Source organism: Psittacula echo (assembly GCF_963264785.1).
Source record: "Psittacula echo genome assembly, chromosome: 10".
Classification (NCBI taxonomy): domain Eukaryota; kingdom Metazoa; phylum Chordata; class Aves; order Psittaciformes; family Psittacidae; genus Psittacula; species Psittacula echo.
This window is the reverse complement of record NC_137741.1, coordinates 21135919-21149450: the sequence shown is the minus strand read 5'-3', so window position 1 is coordinate 21149450 and position 13532 is coordinate 21135919. Positions and strand designations below refer to the sequence as shown.

General features: G+C 44.5%; 1 protein-coding gene across 2 annotated transcripts in view; it reads right to left on the bottom strand.

The window, feature by feature from the left end:
- The window catches only part of MAP2K5 (mitogen-activated protein kinase kinase 5), a 122532-nt gene extending 109620 nt beyond the window's left edge, over nucleotides 1-12912 (bottom strand). For both annotated transcript variants that reach the window (XM_080626543.1, XM_080626544.1), the window contains exons 1-3: nucleotides 12763-12912; nucleotides 6211-6259; nucleotides 1500-1567 (exon numbers count right to left, since the gene is read on the bottom strand). In XM_080626543.1, the coding sequence (XP_080482669.1) occupies nucleotides 1500-1567; nucleotides 6211-6259; nucleotides 12763-12897 (252 nt within the window). In that variant the 5' untranslated portion in view covers nucleotides 12898-12912. The remainder of the gene's footprint in view (nucleotides 1-1499; nucleotides 1568-6210; nucleotides 6260-12762) is intronic.
- Between the last annotated feature and the right edge of the window lie 620 nt (nucleotides 12913-13532).

Sequence of the window (13532 nt, the reverse complement as noted above, 5' to 3'; positions counted from 1 at the left end):
CAAGAAACACAGGAATTCCAGTGGGGAAGCATCACCAGTGACCCAGCTGTATGAAACAGAACAAAATAAACCTCAAACAAGCCCAAAAGCCCTTTGACTGCAGCAAGATTTTTCTTCCTTTCTTTGACACAACTGTCTTATGCTCTTTAATATCAAACTTGTAATAGAATGGTTTCACCTCCTCTGGAAAGGAAACTGCACATGGGAGAGGCTTATTTAATAAATCCTGGGAGTTGCACAGAGATCAATCACCAGCATCTGGAACCTGCACTTCTTTGACCCCAGGATTAAGTCAGAGGCAATGACTAAAGTCTCTTTGAACCAGGGTTTGCTGACAGACTTCCAGTCAACCAATGTCCACTCCAGCCTGCACAAGGCAAGAAATAGTACAACCTCTGCAGATATCAAAAGGATCAGAATTCCATAGAGGATAGAAAATATGAGAAAATATGAGCCTCCTTCATGAGAAACATTCATCGTTTGATATATTTACGTGCTAAGTTCACAACAACAAAACTACATTATTCTGCCAAAGACTAGAGAATGTGTGCCCAAGAGGGATCCATTAAGCAGAGACTCAGGCACGATGGAGGTGATCCAAGCATGTCCCTGCTCTGCTTTCTCTGCAACAGGGAACTGGTGGAGGACTAAACTGAACCAAGTCATTAAATCCCACCTACAAACCGTACTAAACGGGGTTTGTTTCTGACATGGCCCAAATTAAAGCCGTTACTATAGCGAGCAGTGCACTTTCTAAGGAACCAGCAGCCCATCTGGCTTGGAGAAAAAATACCCGTTTGTTATTTTCTTGCTTATCAATTGCAGTTGAAAGGAAATGTAAGTGAGAAAAAATCACTTAACATCTGCAACACGAAGCTATATTCAAATTATTTTGTTTCAAGAAGTTAACTGCATACTTTATTTCTGTGGACAGGTTTAATATTTATAGGTACCTAGGCAGATTTTACACACATCTACGTCCATAAAGGCACACACAGACACATCTCTCTCGTATTAAAAACCAGAGATACGTCTTTAAATCCTCCCTGAATACTGAGCCTGCAGCTACAATGAAACTCTTCTGTGAGGAGGGGTGAGACAGTCTCCAGATGAAAGTAGATTTTGAAAAATTTTTAGAGCCCAGGGGTTCATTTTTAATGAGCCGTTACTTTAAGTACTGCATAAAAAATACAAGAAATTGATAGTCCATTTAGCCTGCACTATACCTAATGCAAAAGTCATTAAGATGCATTATTCTTAATGTTCATGATATGATCAGTAAGTGTACAAGTCTCTGTTTTTGAAAAAGTCAAGCCTGTCCATGTATCTCATGTGATGCAGTTTTTTAAACACCTACACTTAATACAGGAATATTTTATTCTAACTTAATACAGGAATACTGTCCTGTGAGCACTGCAGCTGACATTAACACTTGGATGCAAGCAAAAAACCACAAACTGAAACATGGAAAATATCAGCATTTGTTATACTATACCTACATAGGACAGCATGGCTTTCATTTCTTCATCGCTTCTAACAGTAATCCGGTCACCATCCTCATCTTCATCTAACAAAGAAATGCATTACATTTGTGAGCAATGGAAGAAGGATATTTACAATTCCAATATGTAAGGTTTTCACCCTAAGTGCTCAAAACTTTGCTCTCAACAGTTATTGTAGTGCCAGAACCTCTCCAGAAGCCGAGCACCTTACGTACACTATAATATCCCTTCCTGAAAACCACCAAGGTATCCTCTTGACACAGTAAACATGAAGTACAGCTTCTGAGTGTGCTTCAATGCTCCCAGATGGAGTTATGTTTTGGCAGTTTTTCATCAGAAATTAAAATAAAACTAAAACTGTTTCTCTCCCAGTAAAAGCTTCTGGTCTTATTGTCAACCCAACCTCAACTCACCTGCCCTGTGCCAAGTTCTTCCCATCCCTCTGCCCCCATCCCTGTCACAAGTGCACAGACATCTTGGCTTCTTCATGGCACAGCAATGCTGGCTTAAAAATGGTATCTTTTTAAGTGGGCACTAATCCACAAGGTTTATATAAAGAAATTTAGATGAAGTTTGTGAACCAGTAAAACCAGTCTGTGTTTTGTTCATTGAGCAGATGTGGGTGAAGTGGAGGCCAGAGGCAGGAGCAGCATTACCAGACAATCATTTTTCACGATGAAGGCTCAGGCATGGCCACAAACACAGATAAGGCACTTTTGGAGTAAGGGAAGAGGCTGCTTAGAACCAGAACCAGAGGAAAGGCAGCAAGATCCCGAGAGGCTCCAGCAGAGCAAAGCATTCAGGAAGAATTATCAATATGAAGATCTGAAGGAGGAAAAGACCTTCCAAAGACATACGGTGGATTCAGCAGGTACAGATTTACTGGGGGGCACAATCCCCCCCATTAGCACCAGCTGGTGCAACAACACACTCCAATGTCACAGGCAGCAGTTCCTGAGACACTCGGTGAGGTTCCTTCAGCAATGTCCACCCATCCCCTCCTGTACTGCTCCTTGTGGGAAGCTCTCACTCTTCCACCCACTGGAGACCTGCACCTCATCCAGATAAAGGAACAGCTTTATCCAAATCAGCTGTGAAAGAGTAAGTTCTTTTTATTACTCTAGCTTTGGGGTGAAGGCAAGCTAGTCAGAAAGCCATAGGGTTACAAAAGAAAAGCCCTTTGCCTGGGCTAACATGCACTGGGAAATCGAGGAGCAACACACACATTATATTTCAAACCCCTGTCAAATACCAAAGAGTGCGAACAGGGAGATGAGCAAGTGCATTTCCACAGCAGGTCCGCTCCTGGCCAGTTCAGGGCGCAAGCAGAGGCTGGGGCAGTCTGTCTGTCCCCATCACTACAGACATGCTCTAACTGATACACATGCTCTCTGGTATCACAGACCTGCGTATTATATCAGCATAAAAATGCGCTATTACATCCCTGGATGAAAACTCACTCTTGCTCCCAGTTATGCAGCAGAATCAGGGAAGAGTTCCAACAAATTAAAATTACACAAAAAAAGGAGTTTGTTCATTTTACCTCTGAAAACCTACCAGGTAATTTTGAGGCTATAATGAAAAAGAGAAAAACAATGCAGAAGAGAAAGCAAAACAAGAGACAAACAATAAGGAAAAAAGTAACATAAAAACCTCGGAATTACACTTTTTTAATGTCCTGAAAGAGAACTATGGGGCACTGGAAATGTGGGAGCTGGAAGAGGAACCAGACAGCACAGACACGTCCCGCAAGGACCTCGTCTCATTGACATTTAACTGGTGAACTGCCAGACTGCTAAAAGTACTTGCTCGGGTTAGCAGCCTGCAGCAAGTCATGAATGATGAAAAGATTAAGAAGAGTTAGTGAATTGAAACTGAATGTTTCCTTGCCTGGAAACGTTTTAGGCAGCAAAGAGGAGGAGCTGTAAAACTGATACCTGGCCAGAACCCAAGTCCCAGCCGCACTGTGTAACCGAGTAGGAAAGGCTGAAGAAGCAGCTGTTGGAATAGTGAACACAACAAATACCATGCACCATCCAGAAGGGATCAGAGCGAAATGCAGAAGAGGGGAAATGTGACACAGAGAAATGAGTATATGGAGATAAAAGCCAACGAACAGGCCTGGGTTGAGGGAATAGAGCTGGAGCCACCAAAAAAAGGAAAAGATAAAAGTGGAAAATTCTCAGAGCCACTTGCAAAACCTTTATAAAAATCACACATTATTCACTGCAAGTGATTAAGAAATTAACTCTCTAGTTCTCAGAATGGCAAGATCCCTGATGGCGATACAAAGAGAATACATTAAAACTGTGCAGATGAAAAGGCACAAAATGTTACCTGGCATTCAAAAAGCCAAACCTGAAATTGTCAGACAATGCTTGTAAAGAGCAAAACCAGAAGAAAACATATCTCTCATCCATGCAGAGATCCTCTGCTTTCATACCATGGCATTTAAGTGGGCACAGCCCAAAACCGAGTGAGATCTGACACATGGGTTTGGAAAGATTTCCAGGCTTCTCTACTTGCCTAGAGCGTAGCAATATGATTTTCCAGCACATTAGGGAAGCAAAAGTAGAACCAAAAAATCCTACGTATTGGCTGGATTTTGCTAATGTCACTTAAAATGGAGGAAGAAATCCTCACAAGATACCAAATAGAGTGCAGCAGATGGTAAACAAATATTATGAAGCAATCTTCACAAAATCTGCAGTGTGTCACAACCATACAAAATGGCAGAGTTTGGATAAAAGGATCATAACAGGCCATATGTTGTTAGTGATTTTATTTGTAGTGCTGTGTAATGCAACGGTGAAATCCACATCAAGGTCCAACAGGAGAAGTGCAGCCCCAGGTAGGAGCTGCAAAGGCTGGTACACTGGAGATAACAATAACTAAACCCATAGCAGAGGAGCCTGCACTGGATGGCAATTATCCACATCTGAAGAAGCAATGAAGCAGGTGAGAATGAAGCTTAAGCTGGTGAAATCCAGGAATTTGATATGGAAAAAGTAACCAGGAAAATCACGCATCAACACACATAACATATTTTAGATGCCAGTTAAATGGCAGGGGAAATGGGTTTGTGCAGATGTAAACGACAAACTAGAGACATGAACTGAAAGCACAGAAGCAGATGTTAGAAGACGCAACGAAATAAGTATTTCCAGGAAAGTTCTACACATGGTACCATTAATATGGGCTACTGCCCTGATTGCAGCGACTGCTGCTGGTGCATGAAGTTCAAACGAAGCTAATGGGGGATGTGGGAGGGATGGGGGAAAAATAAATATTAACAAATCATAACAAAACCTGGCAAGGTCTGGAGCCTAGGTTTGCTCAGGTCCCTGCTCAAAGTCTTGTTTTAAAAAGCAGTGCAGGAGAGATGTCAAGGCTACAGAGAACTAACACATCAGCTCCACTCTGAGGTGTCTGGATTTTTAGGAGGGGAAAAAACAAACATATGAAAAGAAAGATAAAAAGCACTTGAAGGACCATAAAACCAGTATTTCCTTTGATTATCTACACACAGAATTACCCATAAAGCTCTAAAGAGGGGAGAAATGCTAATAAGAGTGCAAGGCCCTATCTTGTCATATCTGCTCTCTCACCTTCAGCATCACTACCTTACTGATATAACACCTCTAATCCCCTCCAGCTCCTTCTTTCTATTTCATCTCTATCAAAGGAAAACACAGAGTTACATAGAAAAAAAAGATATAATAAGCATTAAAAGGGAATAGCAGGAGCCCTCTCCACTTGGAAGAGAACTCTAGCTCAGCATCTTATCCTCTAAGACACAGATGTTTGACTCCCCTTAGCAGCTTCTTGCTATCCAGATAGGACAATCCCTCAGGAATCCCTCAGAAAAGAAAACAAAACAGGGTTCAAAGAACAGAGCTAAAATATGACTATTAGCAGATACAGGTCTAAATCTGCACTGACATACTCACCAAGAGCTCTTCTAACTCAGCAAAAACATGATATAACCCCCTTTCTGAGGTGAAAGTGCCATTATGGACAACCCCAACCTGCAGCTTCCTCTGATCATACACAGCAGCTGCTTTTCCCAGATTCCCAGCCAGACCCATGTGGCCTTTTAGAGGTTATTCCTACTACCCCAGTCTAACCTGGTGCCATCTCGCTGCAGCTCTCACATCTGCTCCAGGAGACAAAGCTGAATAACTCCTATTCTCACACAGGAGACAGAAGATGGTGCATTTAGCGCAAACCCAGCAGAAGGAGAAAAGAAAAACTAAACCCACAGCCTCTTTCCAGCAAAACACAGGCATTTGTTCCAGGGAAAGGAAACATTAATTTCTAACAGTGCTATATTTGGTACAAATCTGTCTGTTGCACCCTATTTCTGGAAAAGCTGCTGCTCTTCTGGATTCTTCCAATGAAGGATTAAATTTTTAAAACCTCAGACCTACAGGTTCTTTATACTTTTCATTTAACTCAAGCAATAGAACCGCAGTGAAAAGTACGAGCAGGGTAAAGTCGTGCTGGTGAGTAAAGCTACGGTGTAGAAATATACTCATTCAAGATATGATTAAATAATAAAATATTGCTTAGTTCAGTATCAGCATTAAACTTGCATTAATGCATAAATATTTAATTGTAAGATATAATGAGCATAAACATTATTTATTTAAAAAAATGACAGGCCTAAAATGTGACCAAGGAGACAGTTTATACAAGTCGTACTTACACTCAAATGCTGTTGTCGTTGCATCTGGCAGAACTTGACCGATGACATCCTAAAATGTAAAGAAGAATTAGCTATGTATCATATGGGAAATCATAGAATGTTTTGGACTGGGAGGGACCTTAAAGCTCATCCAGTGCCAATCCTTGCCACAGGCAGGGACCCCTTCCACTAGAGCAGCTTGCTCCAAGCCCCTGTGTCCAACCTGGCCTTGAACACTGCCAGGGATGGCGCAGCCACAGCTTCTCTTGGCACCCTGTGCCAGCGCCTCAGCATCCTCACAGGGAAAAACTTCTTCCTAATGTCTAAGCTATGAGATGATTTAGAATAGTCACCCCCAGCTGCAGACTGAAGACTTAAGAGACCTGCTACTCACCACTGCCCCAAAATTACAAACTTTCTAGCACACAACACAGATCAGTACAAATAAATCACAGTGCTCTCCTCCTTCCTCTCCACGCTACCTTGAGAAAGAACTGCTTTCTTTTCAAATAACTCAATCATCCTTGCAAACAAGTCAGTGTTGTCTGGTTTTACAGTTTAAAGAATCGATTTTGTCCGTAGGTTATAGAAAAACGTACATCTAACTCATCTGAGTCAGTCATAAAAACGGGTTTATGAGTGGCTTTTTATTTAAGAAAGCATGTTTTCTCTCTCAGTCCTGCTCACATCACCCCAATTCCTCCTCTCCATCTCCCAACTGTCCTGGTCCTCCCTCCCACTGCAAGATATCATCACACAGCTCCATCTCCTGACCTGAGAGTAGGGTAATAAACAGCTCCGGGTGGGCTCAGGGCTGCCACTGTGAATTAAAACAGGAGCTGTGAGACTGCATGAGGCTTTGTTGCTTTCACTCCACAACCGCCCTGGGAAGTGGTGGGACCCAGCAAAAGGGAAATGGACCTTGCAAAGCAGCACTGTGCCTCTGCTCCATGCAAGGTGGAAAGTTTGGAGGGCTCTTTGTCATTCTCAATCAGAATCTAAACTTTTAACCTTAGCAGATGGATTCAAACACATTGATTAAAACACCCAAAGAAGTGAATGCACAAACCTTGAAGACAACCTCCAGCCTCAGGGTTACGGTGATGCCATGAAAGCCCTTCCTTAGGGGATGTGCAACTCATACACAAGCCCATCACAAAATATACCGAACACTTCCAAGTGTTACACATCTCTGATCCAAACCAGCACTTTTCTGTACAACTAAACCAAGAGAAGAAGAGTCGTTTGGGGTTTTTCTAGCCTTTCCACACTGCATTTACTCAAAATTCAGTGAAAAATCACTGCTCAGACTGAAGTCATCCTGGGCTCCCAGCGCATGTGCTGCTGTCAGCCTGTGCAAGGCTGCAATATGTCATGTCAGGGCACGGCATAAATGCACAGCATGGTTTGCTCCTTCCTGCTGCCTGATTTCTCATGTCAGACAATCTCTCCACTGACAGTGTCACCGAGTGATTAGAAATTAATGAACAACCATATTTATTGTGGTACATGCACTGTGAGCATCTCAGGGTGCTGAGCACCCCCCTGCATCAGAGCTTTAGTGATCACTGTCCTGTCACTTTTGTTTTTGCTATTTTTGCTTTTAGTCTAAATCCAGGAAATTAAACATTCTGTGCAATGCTGAAGAGCCACAATTAATAAAATGAGAAAGCAGCAAAAGCAACCTAAAGATTTCCACACAGCTAAGTGAAGCAAAGAGTATTTCTACAACTTTCTCATCTTTTCCTTTTAGATGTTAAACTACATGCTATTGATTCATTTTAAACTCTTAATTGCATACAAAAGATAAAATATTTTCAATATAGCTACCTAATTATATAGACTGTGAATTTAAGGAGATAAAAAAAGCAAAACACCCCCCAAAGGTTGCCATGTTAATGAAAATTCCTCCATTTAAATACTTCTCCAAGGTTTGACAGCTCTGCCAGTCCTCTGTCAAAAGCCAGCCAAGCTGCATCCTCTGCTCCTAGCAGGAAATTTAAGTCTTGCCCAGCTGTACTGTGAACTGATTCTTTCTAAATCCACTTAGTTAAACATTGAAAATTCCTCAGCAAACACACCTTAATCCTATTAGATTTAAGCCCCTTGTAAAATGTTCTTATGTGGGCACACAGATGCTTCCATTTAAAAATTGTCTCAGAAAAGAAGCCCAATCTGGGGTATTTAAACTGTATGTAAGAGGTGTGTAAGCACAGTACTGAGACAGGTCTGACAGTCCCAAATGCCTGCTAGGGAAGGTCCAAGACTCCCAAAGCTGCGATAGCACTGGAAGAGATGATAAAATCTTGTTCTGCCCCTATTCAGAACAACTGTTCGTGTATACTTGGACTTCTTTAAAATGAGTACTAATCAAGTACATGAATTTAAGAACCATGCACCATAACTCTGTCTTACAGTACATAAAGAGTTGAAAAAAAACACTACCAACAGCCACAAAAACCTTGTTCTGGTCAGCTTTAAATACCTGTATTAAATCAACACATTTGGGGAAAACTATCCCTGCAGGAAGTGGGAGGGAGGGAAATCACACCCTTACTCTGTAGTTACCGTAGCATTTTCATCAGCTACATAAGACTTCCCTGGTCAAACCTCCAGCAGAACCTTTCAGTGACCCAAGCTTAAAGGATTATGCTAAATTGCATTAGATTATGCATGTGTGATGATTTTCTACTATCACAACAGAGATCCCAAACAATGAAATACAACCTGCAGACATTGTTCAAGCAGTCCCACGACATCTTCTATTTTATCTTACAAAACTGAAAAGCCTCTAATAAAGAGGAGAAAACTCAGGAAGCAGCTGAAATCTGCTCCTGGAAGAGCCGTGGAGCATTTCTCTCTGGGGTGAGGAAGCAGAAAACATGGAAGCACTGCTTTAAAGGACAGGGTAAATATTGACGCTGCAGCTCACACTCCTGTTTCAGTTAAAACTTGTTTTATCTCAGTATGACATCATGAGGTTACCCTGAATTAACACCAAGTGCTTCAACACTCCACTGACAGCCAGAGCAAACAAATCCAGACAGCCTGATGAAAAAAAATAAGCTTATTGTAATTCATTTAGTGGTGCCTTAAAAATAAATCTATTTACTGGTAACTCACAGCTCTGCAAAGCTGACATACACAGAGCATATTTAAAGTGACATTATGAAGAACAGCTCTTAGCACCCAGTTTAAGAGAGTAATCAAGAAAATGCCTAAGCTAAAGCATACAAGTAGAGCTGCTTCCATGGGTCAAGCACCATCCTACAGCGTCAAGACCAAGCACCAGCAGCAACCAGCAGGTATCAGGCTTTCCAGTTGAATACCTGCTACACCATTTAGTACATTGTCCTGGGTTCAGCAGCAGCAGTCAGTTTTTCTCCTTCTTAGCAGCTGGTGCAGCGCTGTGGTTTTGACTTTCGGCCTGGGAATAATACTGATAAAGCCGATGTTTTCAGTTGCTGGTCAGAATGTTTCCCTGACCAAGGACTTTGTGAGTCTCATGCTCTGCCAGGGAGGAGGGGAAGCCAGGAGGAAGCAGGGACAGGACACCTGACCCAAACTAGCCAAAGAGGTATTCCATACCACAGCACGTCATGCCCAGGGATGTAACTGGGAGTTACCAGGAAGGGCACGTCCTTTTCTCGGTCGGGCTCTTTTTCTAGCGGGCGGTATCGTATTCTCTTCCCTTGTTATTTCTCTTATCATTATTATTATTGGTGGTAGCAGTAGTGATTTGTTATACCTTAGTTACTGGACTGTTTTTATCTCAACTCGAGGGAGTTACATTCTTTCAATTCTCCTCTCCATCCCTCTCGGGTGGGGGGGAGTAGAAACTGCGTGGTTCTAATTTACGGCCTGGGCTTAAACCATGACATATCTGCAAAGGCTCCTCCAAGAGACAGAATCAGAGCAGCTGAAAATTAAGAAATGTGTCATTAAGCATGCAAGGCACCCTGAGCATCAGACTCCTCACTCTAACATGGTACACTATGGGTACTGAGAAGGTATTTGGGGATTCTATACCACACCTTCTTGTCTGGAAAAGGAAGATGGAAATAGTCCTGCGTGACAGCATGAAACACTGCAAGGATACACACGGCTCTTCACACTGCTGGGATTTAGTTAAATTAACTATAATAGTGATTATAAAAATATCTTGTTGGTATGAGATAATGTTATGGGGCTTTCTTAATACAAAGCAGATCATGGCACCTACCTCAGAAGGGTGATGCCAGATACACCCAGCTTCTCTGGGCAACCTGTGCCAGCACCTCAGCACCCTCACAGGGAAGAGCTTCTGCCTAAGAGCTCAGCTCAGTCTCCCCTCTGGCAGGTTAAAGCCATTCCCCCTGGCCTGTCCCTACAGGCCCTTGTCCCAAGCCCCTCTCCAGGTTTCCTGTAGCCCCTTAAGGCACTGGGAGCTGCTCTAAGTTCCCCTCGGAGGCTTCTCTTCTCCAGGCTGAACTAGCCCAGCTCTCTCAGCCTGTCTCTAGAGCAGAGCTGCTCCAGCCCTCTCCAAGTGATGGCCTTGAGACAATTCAGACCTTATCAAACTTCTTTTTTCTCTAAAGATTTCACAGTGCACAAGAGAGTTTTTGACATGAAAATGGCAATCATCCAAGGATGCTACTGCACAGCTCTGCTCCCAGATGAACACGGCCGTAACACCCTTCATCCCCACGTCCGAGATGTCCACTGATGAAGAAGAGTGAACAGCACACATGGCCACTCCGTTGGTGCAGTTCACCATAGTGCTCTGCTTTGCTAAATAAAGCCACTGGGTAAGGATACACCCCCCACTTCAGCAGCTGTGCTTGGCTGGGGTAGAAGTGCCTAGCACAGGCCCTGGACATTGACCACAATGACTCTTAGAAGCACTTCAGGCATCAAGGGCCCTGCCAGGCTCTTCCCAGCATGCTGGAGGCAACCACTCATACTCCTCACAGAAGGGCTTCTCACTAGACCAGAGCTCAGTACTTTGCCCTGATACAACTAATAAATCAATGCAGGTGAAGCCCATTGGTGCTACTTCAACAGCAGTAACATTGTACTTCTGCTCGAGACCTCACTCCAAAAGGCACTCTGCCTTTTAGCATTGTATCACAACTGAACACACAGGCTTATTTTAACTTCAGGTCAAAAAGGCATCAGCTGCAACCTGATGGAGCAGCTGTAGGAGCTACAACAGAAGCTGCAGGTGCAACCTCACATGTAAGATATGGTCGAACCACTGAGTTAAAGCTGTCCTGACTGAAGCCCTCTCTAGCCTTCAGTACAGGTCCCCATTCCTCACTCCTGCACCTCCAGAGCTAGCACCGCAGTAGGGTCAGAGGCTCAGAGCAAACTACAGGCTCCAGTTCCAACTGCTTCTGCAGTTTAAGCTTCAACAGCACTTCTTTCCAACATATTTGTTAAACAGACTCCACAGCCCTGGTTTAAGGCCCACGTACCCTCAGCTATTTTTAAGCTAAAACAACAAGGATGACAACTAAATAGCAAAATGGTTTTGCAAAGCCATGCTTTCAATCTGACAACACTTCCCTATTTACTTTTAAGTAATACAACTAAACTTAAGTGTCCAGTACTTCTAAAATGCCAAAGGATAGCTCAAGCATCAGGAATTATCTCACTTTATTGGGAGAAAAATGCAACACATGAAGCAGAATGTGGAGTAAACCTGGCTGAGATTCACCCCCCTTGTCTTTGAAGGGTACAGTGCGTTGTCCCAGGCTTGATCCAAGGGGAAACTGCCCCAAAATCCCATTGATCTGTCACGAGTTCTCTCCTCCATCTATAGAAAGTCTTGGATAATGCTAAATATTAGGAAGAACAAAACCTGAAACATCTGCCATCTGCCTCAGTTACCTCTGCAATCTCCCATAGGCCCGGCATCAAACATTTTCCAGCAAATCAACCTGTTACAGCACACAGTCTTCAGCAGAGATGTGTTACATAGGAAAGATAAGGGCATCCTGAAGAAAGTTAAGTATGAGCTGAACACAAGGAGGAGAGTTTTCTCTGGGCTAAGGATGAAGTTAAGAAGAAACAGTAAGCTTAATAAGTATCCATTACCACTTCTGAGTAAACAGAGTATCCCTGCATGCTAGATGTGCACGTGGGGAGAAAACAAGGCAAGCAGGAGTTCAAGGCGGTCCAGGGCAAAGGAGATGCAACAAACCCAGAGCACGGCTATGGGCACTATCACCAAAAGCAAGAGCAGCCATAGCCCAAGTGCAGAGCACACGGATACCGTGCCAGGGAGGCACTAATTTCCGGAGGACCACTTTTTAAATCACTGTAAAGCGCTGCTTTTGACCGCCCAGTCACGCCAAGACCCCGAGATGCCGCACTCCTAGCATCCCCAGGCCCCTGGTTTCTTGTAGTCACTTTCCCATTCCAACTTTCAGGCGCAGACAGGAGACAGCAAACACCCCGTCCCTGAACAAACCACCACCATCACCTTCCGCCCCCCAGGCAGGGAGTTTGTCACCACTTTCCCCACCGGCTCCTGCTCATCGTTCCCGGAGCCGCAGACCCCGCTCCTCCCGGGCTCTGGCTGGGACTCACCAGCACGTCCCTGAAGAGCAGCTGAGGCGCCGAATGCACTGTCCAGTCGACGGCCCCGCCGTCAGGGATCTTGATGCGGATCACCAACGCCTGGGTCTCCATGGCGCGGGAGGGGCCGCAGAGCAGCCAGAGCATCCCCGCCCCGGCGGGCTCACATGCTGCGGCGGGCCCGGGACTGCGGAGCGAAGCCGAGCCGCGCCGCGCCGAGCGGGGCCGAGCCTGCGCCGCCCCGCCCGCAGGAAGGGGCCGCTGCCCCGGAACCAAAACGGAGGGGCCCGGAGGACGGAACCGCAAAGAGGAGGAAGGGGAAGGAAGAGGAAAGGGAGGCGGCGCCATGTTGAGAGGAGGAGGCAGCTCTTAGGCCGTGGCCCGCCCCGGGGGCGAGCGGGTATTGCTCTGGAAAGTGGCAGGCACCGCTTTCAGTTTCTTTCCCCCCTATTATACCTTCTACTTTTAACAGGAAAACCACTTTTGAGACAGAAAAATCACATGGAGTCAGGCTCGGACTTTACATGAAGTGTGGGAAGTCCCCAGTGCCGCCGCTCTTCAGAACTCAAGAGTAGCGAACTGGGACCTCTTGAGCGCTTCCTGAAGGACTCCGGGGGCTTGTGCCTTCAGGTTATTCAGCTGGCACACAAAAACACGTACCCAAACATAAACCTGTGCCATGGCCACCTTGTACAGTCCATCCTTGGTGCAAGGTCCCTGTGCTGGCCCTTGCTGTCAGACTGCAAAGCAAACCAGTAACTGGACAGTGGGAACAGCATCAC